Source organism: Chroicocephalus ridibundus, chromosome 3, assembly GCF_963924245.1.
Source record: "Chroicocephalus ridibundus chromosome 3, bChrRid1.1, whole genome shotgun sequence".
Classification (NCBI taxonomy): Eukaryota; Metazoa; Chordata; class Aves; order Charadriiformes; family Laridae; genus Chroicocephalus; species Chroicocephalus ridibundus.
In genome coordinates this window covers 46475860-46498503 of record NC_086286.1, presented here as the reverse complement: position 1 = coordinate 46498503, position 22644 = coordinate 46475860, and the positions used below count along the sequence as shown (strand labels likewise).

The 22644-nt window shown below is 36.9% G+C and overlaps 1 protein-coding gene across 2 annotated transcripts in view; it reads right to left on the bottom strand.

Annotated features, from left to right (window-relative positions):
- Positions 1 to 22644, bottom strand: part of LYST (lysosomal trafficking regulator) — an 86109-nt gene that overhangs the window by 7106 nt on the left and 56359 nt on the right. Inside the window, exons 26-48 of one of the 2 annotated variants that reach the window (XM_063328985.1) lie at positions 22064 to 22294; positions 21019 to 21185; positions 20353 to 20505; positions 18709 to 18900; positions 17893 to 18071; positions 16523 to 16729; positions 15030 to 15206; positions 14452 to 14528; positions 13313 to 13501; positions 12437 to 12582; positions 12263 to 12359; positions 12030 to 12091; positions 11613 to 11668; positions 10454 to 10606; positions 9876 to 10120; positions 9073 to 9139; positions 8011 to 8167; positions 7505 to 7645; positions 6889 to 7106; positions 5375 to 5605; positions 4484 to 4673; positions 3441 to 3577; positions 2613 to 2711 (exon numbers count right to left, since the gene is read on the bottom strand). In XM_063328985.1, the coding sequence (XP_063185055.1) occupies positions 2613 to 2711; positions 3441 to 3577; positions 4484 to 4673; positions 5375 to 5605; positions 6889 to 7106; positions 7505 to 7645; positions 8011 to 8167; positions 9073 to 9139; positions 9876 to 10120; positions 10454 to 10606; positions 11613 to 11668; positions 12030 to 12091; positions 12263 to 12359; positions 12437 to 12582; positions 13313 to 13501; positions 14452 to 14528; positions 15030 to 15206; positions 16523 to 16729; positions 17893 to 18071; positions 18709 to 18900; positions 20353 to 20505; positions 21019 to 21185; positions 22064 to 22294 (3571 nt within the window). The remainder of the gene's footprint in view (positions 1 to 2612; positions 2712 to 3440; positions 3578 to 4483; positions 4674 to 5374; positions 5606 to 6888; positions 7107 to 7504; positions 7646 to 8010; positions 8168 to 9072; positions 9140 to 9875; positions 10121 to 10453; positions 10607 to 11612; positions 11669 to 12029; positions 12092 to 12262; positions 12360 to 12436; positions 12583 to 13312; positions 13502 to 14451; positions 14529 to 15029; positions 15207 to 16522; positions 16730 to 17892; positions 18072 to 18708; positions 18901 to 20352; positions 20506 to 21018; positions 21186 to 22063; positions 22295 to 22644) is intronic. The other variant, XM_063328986.1, reaches the window with a different exon arrangement.

The window sequence follows — 22644 nt, the reverse complement described above, 5'->3', positions numbered from 1 at the left end:
GGGACAATATAATCTATGTGATATTGTGAAAGTCAATACACTTTGACAAAAGGAAGACCTGCTATTGTGCTCTTGCTACTGAGCATCTCATCCAAGTAAGACAAGTATGAAAGTATCCAGTTGTCATTCTCAGAACAGGGTGGTATCTCACATATGCAGATCCTTCTTTAACCATTACTCAGTTTAGAGAAAAACATTATACCCATTTTTTCCATAACAGCAACAACCAAGACTTCTGACTTTCTGAAGAACAACCGATTTTGATAACCCTTTTTCTGTGCTCCTCCCATGTCCTTCAAGTGTTTGCTGTTGATCTGCATTTCAACACCTGAACTGAAAACAGGATTCACCTTTAGCAGCTTCTTCTATAGCACTAATAGGAATGGTTTATTGATTCTTCACTGGGTTATAATAGTAATACTGTAATGAGACAAGCTGGAATTTTAGCACCAACTGTATTAAGGTCTAATAAATTATAAAATAATTACCTCGCCTAAAATACCATTCCTTTTTAACTTCCTGTTTGCTTTTGATGACAACCACTAAAACAGTATCTAGATGGGAAAAACATGCAGGTATGTATCTACCTTTCAGTAGCAGTTCTTTCTGTTGGTTACACAAAATGATCACCTACAGCACTTGAGTGGAGAATTTAAGTGATCACTGCCCATTTTTACTCAACCAGATTATGAAAGTGCTCTCTTTCTGTTTGTAAGAGAAGTCTAACAATCAGCAAGTGAAGGCTGGAGTAATTTGTACAACCAGAAAACCTTGGCTGAGGTTTTCATGAAGGTATGATTTATTGTCAAGATAGATCATAGTTCTAAAGCAGTATTTCATTAGGTTTTTTGACCATCTTAAAGGCTAGGAAGAATAGAGCATCTGAAGCACAACACCAAGGTGTTTTTGTATTCTGACAGCATGCCTTTAAATTCCCATATCCAATTAACAACATGATATCTGTTTTATGCCTATGCATTGAATTTATAGAAATGTGAAACAGGGCAAAATATTCATATTTCAAGTACTGCATTATAACAGCCTGTTCACTTTATCACCGAACAGCTGACAAGATGCATACAGAACAGATGCTAGGAAGCACATTTGCATTCCCTGCAGCTCTGACTTGGGTAACTGACTCAACAACAGGAGCTACAAAATTGGCGCAAGGTCAGTCTGCCTGGGGCACGTAAAACTGTCAGTCCTGAGAAATTCAGCAAAGATAGTATCAAAGACAACATCTGTGCAGCTAAAAAAAACCCCAAACCTCTTTTTTCTAGGAAATGCAGGGAACTAAATCATAACCCCACTCTACTAGAGTTTTTTAGCATTGCAGAAGGCAGGTATATTGAATTTCTGTTTTAGTACCTCAAAAAAATCTTAACTGGAATCCAAGTCTCAGTACAGGTTATTTACAAGCTCACTATTCTGGTGAGCTGTTAAGGTGCCTGACTTATGATCCAACTGATTGAAGCTTGTAGGCTTCAAGCTCTACTTCATTTTTTAAACTCAAAGTGCTGCTTGAGCTCAGGAAGTCTGAGTGGCAAATCATCAGAAACTGCAAGAAAGCGAAGGAAGAAACCACTGTATGTTTGTGCTCTTCCCAGTCAAAGCATCTGCTGTTTGCCACTATTGAAAACAGGAAACTGGGTAGGCATAACAGATCATACCAAGGTTCCCTCTAGCCCATGCTAATGCAGTGATTCAAGAGCATCAAGAGTACAGTACTACAAATGTGTCTGCCAATACCTGTATCTGTATCAAGCTAAATTTGAGAAATCGGTTTAGTTGTTGCTAACTGCTAACAGGGGCAATCCTGTAGGCACCTGAAATGACCTGTCAAGAAAGTTACAAACTCGTTAGAACTATGAAGAGTGGAAGTTACTGCTGGAAGTGGTCAGACAGAAGCTCAAAAACTCAGTCCGAACTACAAGATGAATTTGGAGTTCTATTTGTGTTTTCCTACCATACTTATAACCACATAGCGTCAGGGCAATTTCTACTGGTATCTCAGTATCTTCCACTAATGCATTAAGTAATGCAAGTTACTTTCCTCCCTTCCCTCCTCACAGCTTTTCCCCTTGGGGAATATGACAAAGTGAAGAGGCTTAGTTGTTAAGATATACACTGTCAGAGATTTCATCCCAGCTCTCTGTAGTGTAAGTGCCTTTTGCATTTGAAATGTTATTTGCTTTGGGGAAATGCATTCAGTTTCAGTTAAGGCTTTGAAAGGCTCTGTTTCCATCACAGAAAAAGTTACTCCTTAATGTAGGGAGCTTCATTGTGCCAAAAGGGTTCAGTTCCAAGCCCTAGCCTGCACACAGTCAGAGCTGTATGTGTAATCAGTTGTGCACCCAGATAATGAGGGCTGACTAAAAGCTAGCAGTATGTGAACAACAGCTTAAGACCCACAAATAAACATGCTGAGATAAATCTGTTTAACAATGTCAAATAGGATCCTTCAAAAATAAATACTAAACAAGCACTCAATCTTTTTAGCAATTGTCCTGAATACAACATATTCCCCTTTTCTCACTTTTCCTGTTAAAAAAAGACTGTACTAGTGAATCTAGCTAAATCCTTAAATATAAATCCTGTCCAATGGAACTTACCGTATTGCTAGTGAATCTGTTCATATATGCTGTGATGACACCAGATTTACTACCTGTGAACAGCTGACAGCTGTCTGGCACCCAAGCACAACTTGTTACCTTGGAAAGACAAAACAAAGCCAGAAAAAATTAGAACAGAAACTATTCTAACTGCTATTTTCATTATGTCACAGCATTTGGTCAAACTGATTCTTTATTGGTTATCCTAAGGAAAGCCACGTAAAATACCTAAGCTAAAGAAATCCAAGAGTTAAAATATAGCCGCTTTAGGTCAGATTTGCTATTAATTCAGAATCGACGGTAAAGAGGGAAATTCTATGTAGCCTAGAATTCACAGCTAACGAACGGTGAACCACCGCAGACTTCTAGATCTACAGCCACAACATCAGCCAAAATCTCTTTGGTAGAATCTCGTAACTGAGATTATGCAGTGTTCCCTGACAATCTTTTTTCAGAGGAATCCTAAACTGTAGTGGAGTTCTGCTTCTAGTGTGAGGCATCTATAATTTTTTCTTGTATTCATTTTTCTTGGCCCAGAAGGTAAGCTTTTAGAAACCCACACCAATATTCCATAAGAGGGCAAAGCTACAAAAATCACATGCATTCCAAAGGCATCTTTACCTAGTACAGGAACACATCCAGGAGCAAGATACACTGGAGCAATGAGGGACATGTTCCAAAGGAGAATCAAACAGATTAAAAATGGTTCTGTTTGGATGCTTATCTCCAAGAAAAATGAAAGCAGAAGTGCCTACTGCCAAGTCAGGCCACCATTTAACTAGCAATATTAAATTGGAGACAAGAGATTGATTTTATTTTTTTTTTTACCTGATGGAACTGTGAGCTCTGTATAAAATTTACTGGAGGTTCGCTTTGCTTGCTTTTCAGTCGTAAAATGTTATCGGCATATCCCCAGCTCAGGATAGCTGACCACTGAATATCAGTACTGTGCATGCTTCGCACACCTGAAGGAAGACATAATATTGTGTCACATACGCAACCAAAGAGGTGATCACTGATAGTCAACAATAAAAATCGCAGGTTCACGTTTTACCACAAGCTAGAATGTAAAAAAAATTCCAAAGTTTCAAAATAAGGTATCTTCTGTTAGGCTATGGCTTTCTCTGTAATGTGCTATAAACAAACATAGTTTTCAGAGACTACGTAAACATTCAGCGTTCTCCAAAGACAGTTTGCAACCTGGACAAAAGTTTTTTGAAGAAATGTTGCATCTATTGATAGTGGAGAAACAGGGAAGCAGCTGACAATACTTGCCAGCTAGAGAAGTGATTGTTCATAATTTCAAGGAGAATGTTACTTATTTTTGTTAACTAAATGTGAAACTGTTTCTTTTTAAAAAAAACTTCACTAGTACACATTACAAAGAAAACAAAAGAAGAGTACGAGAACCTGTTTGTACATTATCAATAATAATCCCTCCAAGGAGTTTATCTGAAAGCAGAAGATCCTTCACCTCTGCTTTTTATTGATAACTTTCCTCATTCTCTGCCTTTAAAAAAACCCCATTCCTTTAATTCTCCTGTTGTGACGTGTTCTGTTCATCTGTTCTTTGACTGAATCTACTGGCAAGTTCTAAAATGAAATCCTCATGCTTCAGTCACTTTAATGAAAAATATCAACTTAATTACAGGACGCCTCTATGTAGTTTTGAAAATTACAAGTAAAATCCAGCCTCCAGGAAAGATACCACCCATGTGGAATCTGTTACCGGATTTATAAAAATCAATCTTTGGCAAAAGTAACCACATTTGGGAAGTTTGCTGAAGAATGATAGTAGCATTAGATTTAGTTTTTTTTATGGCTCATTTTCACACATATTGTGCATGTAGAGAATAAACACAAATTCATACCTTGCTCCTTGCTATATATCATCAAAAGGCAGAACTTGCGGGACAAACCACAGATAGCTTTAGTTGGCAAAGCCTGGAGAGAGCCAAACCTTTCTCCATGTGGCTGGCTAAAGCAGACGACAGGATCTGGAGCACTTGGGGAACCAACATATTCTCCCCACTTCAAGCCTTTTATCCATGGTAATGGACTCTAAAAGAAGCACAAATACGGTTCAAATTAAAAGGGGGTGAAAAGTTTTTGGAAAAACATTGTTTCATTAGTAAGGAAGAATAATTCATATCACATTCCCATAAGCAATCACATGGTAAGGACTGCTGAAGTATTCTAAAAATACTAGAAAGACAAGTATGAAGCACTGTACTATCATCAGCTAAATCATTAGCTTTAAGAGAGGTCTCCCACTTCTTTAAAAGCTGAGATAGCAAGCTGGCAGTTCAGGCAGTGTAGTGAAAACTACCACTTTCTTTAAATGCAGGGAGATTCAGTTTCTCACTGGACTTTACGGAAAGCAGGTGTTCGAAGTGGAGAAAGTTGAACTGTCCTACAATGAAAAAGTCTAGGATGGAAGAAAGCACAGTATGTGTTTACCTACTATAGGTTTGCATTCAGATTCCAGAATTCATCACTGGAAGTAGAAAACTGGTTAAGTGAAATGCTTTCCAACACCCATTTGCTATAAACTAAGATACGAATTTATCTAGGTTGACACAAAATATATCACAAATGCATAAAATGATTTTCACTATCACTTTACTAGTTTTGTGTATTTTCTTTACAGTACAATATGGGCAGTAAGTTGCAGTTTTAGGAAGGAAACTGTAAACGTAAGGATACAATAATTACAGCATATTACAGTTAATTAAACCATCTTGCAAATCAAAATGACATACTGGATATATTATTTCTTTAGTGTGTTCTCTGGTTTCTCTGAAAGCAAACTGCACTAGTAATCCCATGGCAGCAGGAAGTTCTCCTTCCATGATAAGCCTGGATCCAGGTCTGCTAACATGTGCTGCATGGAACAGCTGGCGAGGGGTTTGCCCATATGTTTTTATCATTGTTTCAAGGGCTCTTCTCTGAACAGGATCCTCAACAGCAGAAACATCCATCCCAAAATAGGTCTAGAGATGAGAAAAAAAAGGGAGAGAGAAGAATAAGCTGATCCAGTTTGTCTTTCAGAAAGATTTCTCAACTCACGCACACAAATTTAGAGGCAGACTCTTCAGTTGTTTGGTTAAGACTTCGACCAGAAGCCATCCCAACAACGGCTGTGCTGACTAAAGCGCCACTGAGAACAGTAACCTTGTCACCACTTCTTTATTGGAGATAGATACCACTAAGATTTATCATGTGAGCTGCTCCTACATGTATTCCATGACTAATTTGTGTCAAAGAGGTTTTCTTAGTTGACCTTTACTAATCCGTACAAAACCAGAGTAGTTGCTGATGATAAACAAAAAATTGAAAAAGTTTGGGTTTTGTATCTCCTCTTAATTAATGTATTAAAGCCCTAGTTTGGGGTGGGGAGGGAGGAAGAACCTTCATATTGCATGAGAGTGGAACTTCTTTCCTCTACTTGTCTTTTTCATGTCTCTAATTGCGTACCACACGCTTTTCCTCAGTCACGCTGACAAGGGCCTTGACTTTCTACTTTAAGAAACAATGAACGCTCACCCAAACTTAATATTTGAAATTTAAGGTAAATAACTAAATCAATACTTAAGCACAATAAAGGGAAAAACAAAGCATTTGGATGGCTACTTGAAAATAAAGAACCACCACTGTTTTATTAGCTCTTCCAGCTATAGAATGAACACTAAACAGAAGGAACACATTTGAATGCATTTGAAACCAGGACTGCCTGGCTGCGCAAACCTTGTGGTAGTATGGACTGAAGCTAAAGAATACAGTCTAAGATATTAATGTTAAGTAGTGAAACTCTGGAAGTCTTTACATTAAATGAAGACTTATTGGAAATTAAATTTACTGGAGGAGAAACTAGAGGGACAAACCAAGATTTACAAGAAAGGAAGGGAACACCACAAATAATGAGCTCAGGAAAAACTGAACTATTTGAATTGTATTGAAAGCTGCTTGTTTGAATGAGATGGAAGCAGGTACATACAAACACAATGCCCATATACCACTGCAAAAAACTCTGTATCTGATCACCCCATAGCTATCTCAAGGCAAGAAAGATGAACGCAAATTCCCAAAGTCTCACAACAGTCCCTGGGATCTTAGCAGTTCTGCACTGAAATGGTTAAAGCCTTTTCTTATTTTTCAACACTTCATGAGCAAGGGATCTTGCTTCAATGCTGGATGTTTTCCAAGCATGTTAGACTGAACTTCCCCCCATTAAGTTACCAAGTACAACGGACAAACACAGTGCTTAAATACTTACTGCAGGATGAAAGACATTAATAGCCTGAACAGAGGCCTTGCCTTTTTGCTTATAACCAAACACCAAGTCAATCCAGTGACAGATTGTCTGGGAAACATGGTCAGATTCCAAAGCCTGACGATGAATCAAGATGAATAGACGAGGATCATTACGAGCCCAGGGTGGAAGATTGACATGGTTAACTCTGTCACCATTTTGCCGTACTCCAAAATCAAAACCTAGAAACAGGGGAGTAAGTGTTCCAGCATTTTAGTTGACAGTAACTTTGAGGAGGTCTTCATAGGGTTCTATTAAAGCTAACTATTAAGCATAGTGATTGCTGATCAACAAAGCAGCACCATTAACAAGTCCCCCCCAAACACATTCAAGCTGTACATACTGATTCAAATGGAAAAATCAGACAACAGGAAACTCCTTTGCACCTCTGACAGTTATAAAAAAAACAAACTTCCCTTAAGTCCTACAGAACAGCTCTTGTAGCATATCCTGCAAGCTTCTCCCATATATCTACTGCTTAGCATACTCAGTCAAGAGATATAAATGTTCTCAGTTTCAACCCATAGGCTCAACCATACAGCTGTTTTGGGTATATAGTTTTGGTATCCTCTTAGTATACCTTCTCTGTTAACTAGAAAGTCGGGAAGGTAGAAAAATTCTGGGATAAGTTCCTTTACGTCAGTCATTGATTCATACGAAGAGAGTCGCCAAGTTGTATTGGTAGAGTGAAAAGTTCTGTCTGGGATGTCAAAACTTTGATCTGTAAAGAAATCCAAACTGAATTTGTTACATCGATGATGGACACAATAACAGTTGCACATCTGCAACTTCAAGTTAACTGCTCTCCAGTTAGCTGAGAACATTTAGAATTCTATCTCAATTACTATGTGTTACACATGGACTGCAAGTCAAATATAGTTGACCTTTTTATTCTACATACATGCTTTATGGTCTAGCTTGATAATTTCAAAATGGGCCTACTGTGAAAGCATACCAGATTTAGTTTTACTGAACTCAGCTACTTGGAATTGATAAACTACGCTAAACAGAGTAACACAGCATTCCTGGATCACTGGGACAAGGCCCGGATGTGAAATATACAAGTGCAAGCAGAAGTAACCTTACCTTGATAGGCTAAAAACATTTTAGTAAAAGGTGGCAGCCTAACTAGGAAATGAAGCACAGTTCCACTATTGGAATAATGAGATCCATAGTGATATGGTTGTACAGGGGGCATCGGATCATCTTCTCGTGCTCCTTTACGGTACTCTTCTTCCAAATACTAGAAAAGTAGTACAAAAATAAGTCATAAGCCTCCGACTTAGTCTGCCTTACAATAACTTGTCTGCATTGTTTAGGAATAAAACTTAAACTTTTAGAGCAACATTTAAAAGTGATTTGGAATCAAATACATTTAAAGTGTCTAAAGACATGCGATTGCTTTCACAATCCAGTTTGGTATGAAAGTCTTAAGCCACTATAAATGACCTGTTTTCCATTATTTATTACTTTTGGTTTTCCTCTCCTGCCTCTTGTTTTCTAACACTGCAGAGTGTTATATATATATATTTATATATAAAAATAAATACAGGCTTTTCAATACTAAATGGAAAAAACATATTTGCAAAGAATACACTAGACCATGATGATACAGACGTAAGCTTAAAGGTCCAGCTACAGATGCTTTCCATCCCCAGCATGTTATTTCCTACAGCCTTTAAAATATTCTAAAGGGCAAAAATTAAAAAGCATTGTAATCACAGTAAAGCATTTAAAATCGAGTACTTGATGGAAAACAGGTTTTCTGTTATCAAAAAGAAAGAACAGCCACAAGTTCCACTGGAGTAATTTCAAATAAACAGCACTAAGCTATCTTCCTGATCTTTAGAAATCTTTAAATATATGTATGTTTATATGTAAAAATATATCAATTTAACCTCCTCAGCAGTATCACCTGGAAAGATTAAATTGATTTATGATTTCAGGTACGGGAACAGACAAAGGCAGGTTCCAAGCATGTTATAAAACAATTCCCAGGAAACGCAGCATACTGGAAATGAAAATTCCAGACATAAAATATTGGATTTGTGGTTTCTTTTCCCCTCATCAATATATGTTAAGAAAACTAGAGCATCCATACCGTTTATACACCAGAAAAAGGCAAGAAGCAAAAGTTATCCAGATTACCTTATAAGTATCCACATAACGATCCTCTTTTTCTTTAGACTGCACAGCTATTGGTTTGACCAGATTTCTGTAACAGAAGTAGTACTGATATCTTGTCATTTTTATAAAGGTGCTGGTTCACACCATTCAATAATGCATTATTAAGAATAACACCTTAGTATCATAAAAGGACAAGCAAAACTTAATAGCACTTTACAAGAGAGTTCAGAAAATAAAAAGACCACTTTTATTTAGTGCTAAAGGCAAACTCAGATCTACAGGCTACCCTATAGCATAGTAACAGGCAAGCAAATGCAAAACACTTCTCAAATCAGAGGCATCATATGAAGGCAAAGACTTTGTGCACACGAATGTGAAGTTGGCTTAACAGAAGTTTACTAGGGTGGGACAATTCAATCTATTCACAATTAAGATAACATGATTTGTAACTGGCCAAATAATTTACAATATTATTTCCTTTTTATTTAATTGTTGGTAATTGGCCTGCAAGTCTTTAATCACATGAATTTTAACATACAGCTTTTATTTAAATCTGTGGACTGTCCGTATTGTATTACAACAGTATAGAAGTCCAATTCATAGCATCCTTTGAATATACGCGCTCATAATACTATGCATTTGATTTAAATGTCCGAGGTGAAGCAGCCACTTATTGTAAAAAGCCCTAGTTATTATGGATGAGGCTTGTCCCTGAATAGTTCCATCCACATATGTGTGCAGTTTAGTACAATAAAGTTAAAAAGCTATACTGGACAATCAGTTCAAGTATTTGAAAATAACCAGTTCCGAGCATTTCATATTACCTATATACTGATGGATCATTTAGGTCCAGCGTTTCATTGGTGTAGTCAGAAAGTATAAAAGGAAATACTGGATATTGCATGAGATCATTGAAGGAACGGCCCGCATGTTTGTTTAAATGAGTCAAATATTCAAAGTTAGTAATCTGTCCTGTGCACCACAGGTGGGTCAAAGCAGTGATATTTCCGTATTCCAAAAGGTTAGGCAAATTGTTAGTTAAGATGTTGTGGTACACATCATCACGGACCTAGAAGAAAATACCACAGATTTAATCGTATGATTTAAAAAGCTTCAAACTACCAAGACTTACTTAGTTTCTCTCAATTTACAAATTTCTGCTGTAATAGAATAATGTTTAGTATTACTAAGATTCTTTAATGTCTTAATACATCAGAGATGTGTTTTACAACATGATTGTGTTTGTCTAGAAGTCTAGCTGAGCAAAGTCTTTTCAAAGATATTAAGCAGAATTTAATTAGTCCATGCAATAGGTCTCCTTAAAAACTAATGCATGAATGTAAGTGTTATGAAGACACAGCAAAATGCTTTGATCTATTATTATCTATCAGTGTGACATTACCTTTGTATTATCAAAAGCCAGGAGTAAAGTTCTGCCATTTGTTAGGAATATTTCCACAGCATTGTCTCTTAACTGCCACCAGCGCTTATGAACTTCCTTGATTTCCTCATAGGTCCAAGAAAATGATGCTGGTTCAGTTTCTCCATGAAAACTCTGCAGAATTTGTGATTGAAAAAAATTATTTTAAGTAGTGGATTTTCCAAACAAGAAACCCTTCAACGGGGCCAGTTTATAACCATACAGCATATCATTTTGCTGTGATGCTTTAAGACATTGTTGTGATTTTCTTCATGTATGTTTCCCATCCTCCACTATCCTCAAGGCAGCGGGCAGAACATCATGCATGCTTCCCTCAGCTGCTCCAGTTCCTTATCCAACACTAGCACATAATGCCATGCTTTCACTGGCTCTTAAGATAAAATATCGGACAGCCAACCAGAGCGAGCAAAGCTTTGCCATGAATCCATAAATCTGACGGTTCCACGAAGGACAAAGCAGCAAAATAGCTGGTAACATCTTAAACCACAGGAGCTGGGTGCTTAGTGGGTGCAAGGAAGAGCTCCCATAAAATAATTTAAGACTTTCAGCAGTATAACCCACATCTTGATTATCTTTTTTTTAAATGTCTGTTGGATGTATAAACTTAATACAACAGAGCCTTTGTATATCTCAGAAGGATTAGGTCAGTTCCTGTTTCCTCCATGAAACAGTCCTCTCTTGTATAGGATAAGGGGGGAGCTAGAACATCCTATATAATGGAAAATTCAAGAACTAGAGTACAGCACAATTCATGCACTTGTGAGTTTCTGTACTTCCTAGTGCTCCAGCTTCCAGTAAGGCAAGGTGTAGACCAAAGCAAGCTCTGCACGCTTATGCTGATGAACTCAGAGCAATGGACAGCAAGGCACAGAAGCCTCCCCACATCACCCCCTCATTCCTCTCAGCCCCAGACCCACGTCTTTCCTGTTTTCTGCTGTCACCACTGATTCCACAGCCGGGGGCAACAGAAGCAACACTGAATCCAAACTAATCAATTTGGCTGGCCTAGTCCAGAGACGCCTAACTCTAGTACTCCAGCAATCTCAGTGACAGTAGGCAAAAGCTACTCATGGTCATAGTTTGGAAAAATTAAAGCTGGACAATATGCTGTAATACTTACCGAATTTTCAATTGTGTCTGAAGCATTGTCTTCAACAAAATACATGCCACATTTTCCTGCAGGAAAAAATAGTTACAAAAAGGTACATGATATTACTGTTTGTATAATGCATCTTAATGTTATATGAACAGTGTCCAGATGTTAAGAACACTAAGAATACTACCTGGGCAAGACAGCAGTTGACAAAAACAGAACTTAGCATTCCACATCTTTTAGCCAGTGGTCTGCAACTTTAAACTTAACTACAGTCCAAATAGCACTCATGCTAACAGTAGGGAAGAAAGGCAAAACTGATGTATATAATCCATAAGAAGTCAGGCAACAGCTCAATTACTTTATAAAAAAAGTCAGCCATGTTTATACATACAGCAGAATCTTAGACAAAAAGGATGTTTTAGGACTAAAAATACTACTTACCTAGCAACAGTTCACCAGCAGTCTCTCTAGAAGGTGCTACGCTTATACATCTTCGATTAACTCTGAAATATTTAAAGTGTATTATTGCTTATGGATTTATGTACCTTTTGGCACACACTTATGTCACTTGTGGGTTTTTTTTTTAACGTTTATTTTGACAAAAAAGTGAGGAGGACTGTTTCTTTGGAATGGGAGAAGGTGGGAAAGGGAGGTGAATGTTACACAAACCTTACCTTATATGTTCACTTGCAGCTTTGTCCTTTACAGTAGAAGAGTGAGAAGAATGTGTTTTGTCTTCAAATAGATAAGATAATGGAGTTTTTATCACACCTATAAAAAACCCACAAATAATAAAGCACTAGTAGTCATTACAATTCAGATATACTCCTAGAAGATGTTATAATTACCTTCCTGCTTCTGCCTGTCTGGGAGAAGGTACTTGTTTGGAATAGTTAGGTAGCACCTCTGCAAGCGGCGCCTCTCTCTGTTTGGGCCCTCCGTTGGATCCAGTTGCCAAGAGGTTGGGTAATAGACTGGGTCATACCAGAGTGCTCTGAAAAAACCGAAGTATGTTAGAGTTTGACAGCAGAGGCAGTATATATGCTTATTCATTCTGTTGTTCTTTTAACGAGTAGAACGGCAGAAGTTTCCCAGTAGTACAGTGGGCAATTATTTCTGAAAGAGTATCAAAAGACTGAATTCTGTAGTTTATTTTCATGAGCTATCTCACTGACTACTTATAAGCTACTCTAAGACTGCTCTTGAAGTCACTAATTGTGATGAAAACAGCAATACAATGTGCCCAATACTGTATTTTGAAAACTCAGCTGCTGCAAATGTGATAAAACACTAGTTTTGCAGTGGCAAAAATACTATTGCTTGGTTTCCTGTCAAGACTTAACATCTTTTGCTCTATGCAGATTAGCAAACACAGTATCTGGATGCTAATGTTAATAACATTACCCAAAACATGTTTTGTTACGTCATCAATGTAATGTGAGATACGAAAACTTTATTACATTCTTCATTGTATTAGGCACAGCAAAATGTATCTGACAACAAACTGTCTAAATGGCACAGAAATACTACTTGGCTATTCACTCTAAAAAAACAGGAGAACAAATCAAGTATTTTACAAATCTTTAACCATCAGATGATTAGAAAAGTAATTCTAATTTGAATATCATAATATCATCTACATTTCATGTGCCTCTCAGAGTGAAAAGCGCATGTCAGGCATTGAGCCTTTCTGGCTTTTCCACCAAGACAAGAGAACAACTTACCGATCGTGGGTAAGCTGCTGAACAAGTTCCTGCCAATGTCTGCTGGCACTTAGCTCTGCCTTATACATCCCCCTGATGTGCTGGATCACTTTCTTCCTTTCCATTCCTTGTGACAGAGACACAGCTTGTGTGATGTCTCCAGCTATTTTAGAAATGTCTTTAGATTTTGTATCCAGACGTTGAAAGAGACTGAGGAACAAGAGATGTGCTTTAAAACGTCAAACAGACACACTGAAAAGGGAAGGGAAAACACTAAAACCACTTATAAAATACAATCAGTTTCGCAGGAGATATCCATAGTTCTTTTTACAGCAGATGCAGAGTAACTTAGCCTACAAAATTTTCCACAAGATTTGTGAATACCTTCTGCTTCTAAGCCTTCAAAAAAAGCTATTACAAGACAAGCCAATCAGAAGACCAATGGCTATATATCAGCATGCTTCGCTAACCTATACTCATTGCAATAAACGTTTGAAGAACAGCAATTTACCACTGCTCAAATCTCTAAGTTATTCAACATGGTAAAGTCTTATCACTTATCTAGACAGACTTGACTAAGCTGACCTTTACAGCTGCTATAGTTGCCTGCATTAAAGCATGTTGTGTGTGCATCTCAGATTTAATTTTTATGGCAGAGCCTGAAATATAAATTAATGGAAAGAACCTCTTAATCTACCACAAAATACCTAAGTTTACAGTACGCCAATTAGCAGCAGTCTCTGTAGCTCACAAGTGTTCTTTTTATGAACACCATGCTGAATGTAATTATATTTTATTTGTTCAAAATCAGAGTTAGTTGCAGGGACATTTGCCTTACATTTAATTGTACAGATCACGGCAACAAGAGAGGTGACTGGACAGAAACAACAGCTGTAAAACTAAGGCTGGAATGCCAAATGTGCAAAAAATAATGTAGTATTCTGAAGTTCACACAGTGCCATTTATTATACAGCCTATCAAAATGCATATACCTACAATCGTAGGTATAGAATTGAATTGTTGTAAAATTAAAAGCCAGCAGTACTGTTAATGTGAAAAAGGCACCTATAATAACCATATAGGCAATTTTGCAATGGGGTACGCTGAACAGAGAATATTCTTACGGAGTTCTTGCAGCCCCCTTTTTAGAAGGCACTTACTTTTGCCGATTATTAGCCATTGTCTTCTCCCAAGCAGCTTTGTTTACACCTTCTTCCATCTCATATTTCTTCTGATCCTGAGTGGAAGTTTTATATGTTACTTTTTTTTTTCTTCAGAGGGACAAAATAAGGATGCCGAGGCTAAAGGATATGCCAGTTTAAAAAGGAAGACTGACAAAACTGTTCAGCTGATATCTTCACAGCATTTAAAACCATCACAACTTCATTTCAGTTACTACAGTCTTATTATATTTAGATATAGTGTTATTTTTTTTTTTGCAAGGACCCATAAAAATTATTTTTTTTCCCCTGACAGTGAGAGATACTAGTAACTTATTATGAGCTCTCACTTTTGCTTGGTTAAGTAATACGCTTAACTAAGAAGCATTAACATGTGAGCTTGCTGTGAAGTGCCAAGTATATGTATCAGAAATATTCAGAACTTAAAGAGAATCCCCAAAAGCATAAGCCGTGCATCAAGCAAACAAAACAGCTGTCTGCAGTAAAACTCTGACCCCACACAATAGACAATTGTCTCAAATATACCCAGGTTTTGAGTAAAGTTTTTATTCACAAACCTCTTTCAAAGCTTTTATTACATCTGGTTTTGGTCGTGGGCTCAGGGGAATGCATTTATAGCCACAACATTTTAAAGTATTCACAAAGTCTCCTGCTGTTCTTTGTTGTTCTTTGGTCATTTCATCGCTGTGATTGTGCATTAACTCAAATAAATAGAGCACTAATTTAGGTCCATGCTAAAAGATGAAAAGAAGGTAGGAAGAGTAAAAAAAAGTATGGTCATTCTCATTTCTGCAACACAACAGCCAACAATGTTTTCCTCCAACTTTATTCCCCTTATTATCCTGAACAGGTTTCTTCTAATTTTTCTGTGATTTAAAGAAAATGGCTGCTTTAAGATTTGAAGACGAACTTTTATAAAACTAGAAAGAACATGCTGAATTTCATCCTCCACATGATAAAACTTCCCCTACCATCTTGTGACTTTTCAAATGGCTTACAGAAAAGCTAAGTTTCTTTTCCAAATACTCAGCTCCCGTAGCCTTGTTTATACTTCAGGAAACATGTGCCAGAGACTCCTAATTTCACATGCCAAGAATGCTACACCTTGTTTGATTAACCAAATTAGAGCTGACAGATAATGAAGTTAATCAGACATAGGCCATAAATGCACTCAACATGACACTCCCCCAAAGAAGCCACTGCTAATGTATCATCTCTTTTCTTACAGGTGAAAGCATTAGCTTAATTAAATAACGTACACATGAGCAGAAATGCAGAAGTGTCATAGGTTCATCTAATACATACTTTCTCTCCTTAGTATACAGTGACTCTGTGGCATGTCTTATATAATTTATTTCATTCTTGCAGCTCCTGAAGATCTCTAACAGCCACATTTCTACCTGATTCCTGACCATGGCTCTAAGAAAATCTTTCTCTCAAGCTTGCACTAACAGAGTACAATCAAAAAAGCTTTTTTCTGACAAACCCAGAAAAGCAGGGAGAAACTGTTCAGCTATTTGAGGTAAGAATGTAGAATACACAATCCCACTTTAAGAATTAGTAAAGGCTAAATAAGAAGGTATAGAGTACTGCTTTGATTGAGGACTGTCTGCCTCTTGAAATACCGTGGCAATCAGTTCTTACAAATTTCAGGAAGTCTATAGCTAGAGTTCCAAGGCAAGGGTAATTCCTTCATTAATCTGCTTTTTCAGGGTACCTTAATTTCAAGCATCCTCAGTAAAATTCTTCATGTTAAAACTAGCACTACCTTTTGTTTCTGCACTACAGAGGATATGTGATGTTTGATGTGCTACAGAGTCAACACACTGGGATGTAATCCTGTCTTGCCTCTTACAAAACTATCTACCCTCAGGATAATACCGCAATTGCAGAGCTACACACAGGCATTTTGTATGACGTGACTTTGTCATTGCACCAAACAGTGCTAAAACAACAATGAACAGCTTTAGCCACGTATAGTTCTAAATAATGGTAAAATTTAAACAAAAAAATTGAATACAGGTTTTACAAGCTTCTCTCTCAAGCTTACTTGCAAAGTTGGGCTAAGACAGTCACGCATAATCTCTTGATGGTTTACTTCATGTACCATCTCCAAAGCCTGCTTTCTCTCTTGCAGTGGCCTCGATGGAGACAGGTTGTGCACAAGAAGCCTGCCAAGTTGTGTACGGAACGTGTCCTTACATGACAATAGGATTCTCTTCCACTGCTGCTTCGGTGCGTTCATTCTGCTGGTGCCCTACGAGAGACAATTTTTTTAATATTACAGGGTTAGGCCTTCCTTTTACCAAGTTTTCACATTACAAAGCAAACACAGTTCATATGATCAAGATGTAAGACAATAAAGATTTTTCAACCTAAGTAGTGTTTTAGTTTACTGATTATTATTATGAGTTAAAAGGCGTTCTATTAAAAATGAAAGAAGGGTTTGTTCATTCTAGTAAAATAAGCATTTTTCCTCTCAATCTGCCAATATTAGGAATGCAGGTCCTAGCTAAACTGGATATTCAGTTAGAGAGACTACACAGAAATCCAAGAAGTGAGAATTGTGATGTAGAGGGTTTAAAAAAAAGTCAATTTTTTTTGTTTGCTTTTTTTAAATGAATAGCCCTTCTTCATTAATCACTAGTTTATGAATGGATTACCTCAAAAGATTAGAAACCAGGCATTGGATTGAGGTGCCTGTACTCACAAGAATAAACTTGCCATCTTTGAAAAGTACTATAAGTATGGCACGATGGAAAGATAAGACACCTAACAAAATTAATTTTCCAGAGCTAGAGAGAAAATTAGGTTGCATTACTTTTTATAAAGATGGCCTAAGAGAAATAAAGAGGTAAGAAGCAGTAAGTTAAGCTTTCCAATAACGCCATTTCAAATCACCCAAGCAAAACCTGATCACCTTGGAAAAGTTGACAAACTAACACCTGTATGCTAGAAGAGAAACCTCTCAGCCCTTTGGCAACAATTAAAAAAAGAGAAAGTTCCCCTTCCCCCCCAATTAGATCACCAACTCTAAAATATATTACAGACAAAAATTGCTCAGAAACTCTCCATCATCTGTGGGTGCACAACAGATCTTGCTTTACAGGCTCCAGCAAACTTAAACACAGGTTTAAGAGACAATGCAAAATTGCAGACTACACAAATCTATTTAACCTTTGTCTGCTTGTTCAAGAAGCAGAGGTTTGCTAAGTGTCAAGGTAAAAATCAGAGCAGATACATTTATTATTTTACAATTGCAGAATAACTGGGAAGCTGAACTGAGTTTTTAATGCCACAGCTGAATTGAGAGAGGCAGTAAGGAAAGGATTTATGGGCAGAAGACATCATGCATAAGAAGTTCCTAATAAAGGAAACTTATGGAATATACTCTAGTGTGGACAACACCTAATTACTTACAATGGATACTTTGATTCCTTCCACCAACATTTTGAACGTTTCTTTAAGAAAAGGATTTGTTCTGTTAGGTAGTTCTTGCTGGCTTTCCTCTTCAGGAACTTCCAGCTGGGATGCTGGAAGTCTGCTTTGACTTGCGGTTTCCGTTATACCCAGTACATCAAGGCATTCTTCAGTAGATGCTTCAAATTTAAAAGGCACATATTGATCAGTACCATCTCAAGCAAGAAAATCCTATGATCCTTTAGTTAGCATTAAAGCAAACATTGTCTTTACTACTACACTTAACATACTTTTAAATATCAAAAACTATTCCTTATTTCAATTCCCCTATGAACCAATTTATTCAGCATTTACAGTTGATCACAGAGACATTCAATTATTTGTCCCACATGCTAAACTCTTTCTCTTGCTTCTGTGGAATTTGAACTAGCCCCCAAAGTCATCAAGTCTTGCTAATAAATGTGGCCATTTCATAGAAACATGCAAACTGATGCATTTTAAGAGAACAGATGCTCCCTTTGGCAGAGTTAAATCTTCAGGTAATAATTCAGGCAGTTAACACATGAATGGACTAATGTAGAATTAAAATAACTTGCTCCATTCATTCAGATAAAAACTGTATCCAGATTGTCAGTTACATAATACTGTGAGACAAATCACTGAGAGAATGATGTTTTATGTTTAAATCCATTAAACTAGCATCAATGGTATTACTTCCCTCTCAAACACTTCAACACTTCAAAAGCAAGAACCCATTTTTCATATAGCACTACATTGGCTCTGTCAAAACAGAAACGAACAAAAAAGAAATCCTACCTAAATAAATGAGTCTGTTAACAGCTAGAACAGTCAGCCTCTGCAACCTTTGCACAAACTCCGTCTCAGTGGCTTGGATAGGATTTTCTTGGCTCATTCTCCGCTGCATCATCATGTTGAATTCCTCAGTTGCTAGTGAACGCATTTTCATCAGCAGAGCATCAGACTGAGCAAGTGAAAACTTTCTGGAGCCTTAAAGTAGAGAAGCATTAATAGCATCCTACTAAAACGCACAAGAAATTAATCACTTAGCAACTGCTTTCATCCAAAGAGTTCACATCTTTTGAGGAAACAAAAGATTTGGAATACATTAATACTGAAGGGAACATAGGTGTCATTTGGGTGTTTGTCTTTTAAAAGCTTTTCTATTTGAAAATAAATACATAAAATTCAAGAAGTGGTATCATGAAATGAGTTAATCTCAAGATCTGATTTATTGTACAACTTGCATATTTTTGTGTAAAGCAGATTCTAAAAAAAGTTATTTATTCCTGTTTTTACTGTAGAATTAGGATAAAGGATTAAAAAAATCAATGATACAACAAAAAATTATTGCATATTAAAAAGTAGCTTTATCAGCACAAATGAGGAATCAGTTATATTAACAGCTTATAAACAAACACATACCATACCCATTGCCACTAATTCCGCTAACTTTGATAGAAGTACTATTTCTAACTTATAGGAATATTCCTTAAAATTTTATTGAAATGAACTGGTGGGCCTTGACTGTACCTGCTTCTTTCAGAAATAACTACTTCTTTTATTTTATTTATCTTTAGTGCCTTACCAGATTCTCTAATATAAAAACATTTTCACTATATTTACTAGGCTGATGGAGAGGGACCTCGAAAGCTGACCACATCAAGAGAAACATTCCCCATAATAAACAGGAGTAATAGTGGTTTGTTTTGTTGTTTTGGTTGTTTGGTTTTTTTTTTTTAAACCCTCAAATACATGTCCAGTTTTTAAGTTATATCTTCTACAAAGTCTTAAATGCAGTTTTATTTGAGAGATATACAAAATCCATTTCCAGCCAGAGGACCCCAACACCTTAACAGAGTGATCACAATCCATCAGATACAGAGAAAGTATCACTGTTAAACCTAGAACTGCACATTTTACAAGCACATCCACAGTGGAATCTAGGAATCTCAAATTCCCACCTATAAATTTGGAGTGCCAGGGTATTTACTTCAGGATGATCACTAATTAAAAGTAGTGCAACAATGCAATTCCCATGTCACAGCTGTGTTAAAGTTACAAGCACTAACTTACTTTGGTATTTCCTTACTGTGAAGATGGCTATTAAAAACCACTAGGAATTACTTTAAAAACATCTTTACTAAGCGACTTGTGAATTGAAGAGAATCCCAGAAGAAAGTAAAATCTGGCTTTAGATACTGCAGTGAGAATAAGGTGTCCCAGGTTTCATTTTTGTTCCCCCCTCCCTCCTCCTAATGTAAGAACCCCACAAGTTCAAAATGGGTACAGGCTACACTATTCTAAAAATATACATATTGACTTATAAAGCAAATCCACAGAAAAAGCAAAGCAACAGGACTCATTTGTTGTATCACTGAAATTACATTTTGAAAGTAGATATAGGAGAAGATACAAGAATACTACGCTTTTGCTACTCACCAGCAATGCCTTTACGCTTTTGAAACATTGCCCGATGTGGTGCAGACGGCGATGGGACTGAAGCAGTCTGCTCCTGAGCATCTTGGTTTGCTGTAGTTTTTATTAATTCAATAGCTGCTTGAAGAACTCTTAACTGCAGAACAACTGCCATATCTACAGAGAGAGGTATGCAAAGAACATATGACATTCTTTACACGTCTTCAAGAATTTTTACCAGATGCTTGTAAAAAGTAAAAGAACACAAAATGTGTCAAGAGCTGTAAAAAAACTCTTGATTCCACAGAGTCACATAGAAAGCCACCTCACTATTCCACAGATACAGACAGTGCACAAGTGAGCTCTCATGGAAAAGCCATTGAATTTGATTACTCTGAAATAAGCTAAATGAAACTGTATGGAACATTTTCATTTAAATACCCTTAATGAACTTTTACGGTTGCCATTTGTTCAGATTAGCAGTACACAATTCTTTACCACAAGGCAGGCTCCTGAGGAAAACTACTACTTTGAGAACCACTTAGAAGAGAAAGAAGATCCATCACCAGAAAACTCCCCCTTCTCCCTCAGTAGGAATATTAATTTAAACAACAACAACAAAAAAAAAATCAATGGGGAAGGGATTTACTTCTCCAGTCCCATGACCCCAAAAATAAGCAGGTAACTTACTTTGCATCCTTGCATTTTTACTATTTTGAAGATGACCCAGCAGCACAATGAGATCTTCAATAACACGAAAATATTGAGAACCTGAGGAGCTGCAGGCATGAATTGCAACTGCTACCAGCAGCTGTTGTATATCGCATGCAAGTAACTTGTAGTCATTCAAGGGAATGCTGCAAACAAAGTTGGAGTTACCAGAAACATGACAATTCTAGTAGATTGTAACCCATAACAAGACCCATTACTATTCCCCTTGCTATTTCTGCCAACCATACCTAATAATATATTGTACTTCATATAGAAATGTTACTGCCGAAGGAAGTAACAAACCTGTGGAAGCCTGCAAACCTTTGAGACATTCTAACGTTATAATTGTAACAAAGTTTTATTGGAAAAGCAATGATGTATTATTATCAGTTTTCTAAGTTAAAGAACAGGTCTGAAATCCTGTATTTCTCAAAAAAAATTCAGGATAATATCTCAATTTGTAGCCATGCAGAACAAACTACACTGGAGTAAAAAGGAAATCTGTCTATTTCTTCAGCATACAAACTAATGAAATAAATTAACAAAGCCTCACCTCTCCTTCTTTCACTGTATAACTTTTCTGAAAGTACAGAATGTTTGTAATAAATGAAGTCATTTAAGTTACTCAAAATCTCAAATATTAAATCACAGGCAACACAGGAGAGAGTTTTCCTGAAGTTTTGACATTGGCTATAGGTACAATAGAACACTACCAACTCCTGGGCCTTTATCATACTGTTCAGGTGAGTTTTATTAGGAAAAGCATTCAAAGTGGACACAGTGTGACAAACTTGCATTTTAAAATGTCATTTCACTTGAAAGTTTATATTCCATTGTTTGAACTGGGTATCTAAAGATTAACTTTCACTTACAGGTATAATTGAAGCTGAAAACCTCTAAACCAGTGTTACTTGTATACAAGCTCTCTGACCATTTGAGGAAGTAGAACAAATACAATGCAGTAATTTTTGCTAGGCTTAAGGTTGTACCTGGACTATTTTATAGCAACTGATACAATACTCACTTTGTTTCCAGTCCATTGAGAGCAGCCAGCGTATTACACAACACGTAGAGCAAACCATTATCAAGCAGTAGGTCTGCAACTTTTGAGCAGGAATTTATGATTTGCAGCAGGAGACAGAAGCAGTTATGCAGCAGAACATTATCATACAGAGAGTTCTCTATAAGACCCAGCACAGGAATCACACACCATTTTTGAAAGAGTCCAACATTCTTGACATCCTCCAGATCAAATCTATTAAAATAAATATAAGTGAGTGACATCCTTAAAGCAGCAACCTGGTATATACAAGTAGTATATGCAACTGTAATACCAATCCATGCCAGTATTTTGGCAAAGATGTCAATGGCAATTTCCTACATTTCACTGCAGTAACAATGTCTGTCTACTAAATGACATGAGAGCAAAATAAACACTTCGGAGCCATAAGGAAAAAGGCTATCCGAAGCTTCAGCTAACTGCCAACTGTCTACAATATAGATTTCCTGAAAACAGAGGAGTTTTTTTAATCAGCATAGGAAAAAAAAGATGCACCATCTTTCCAGTAATAAATATTACAACTGGCACAGATGCTATCAAGAAAC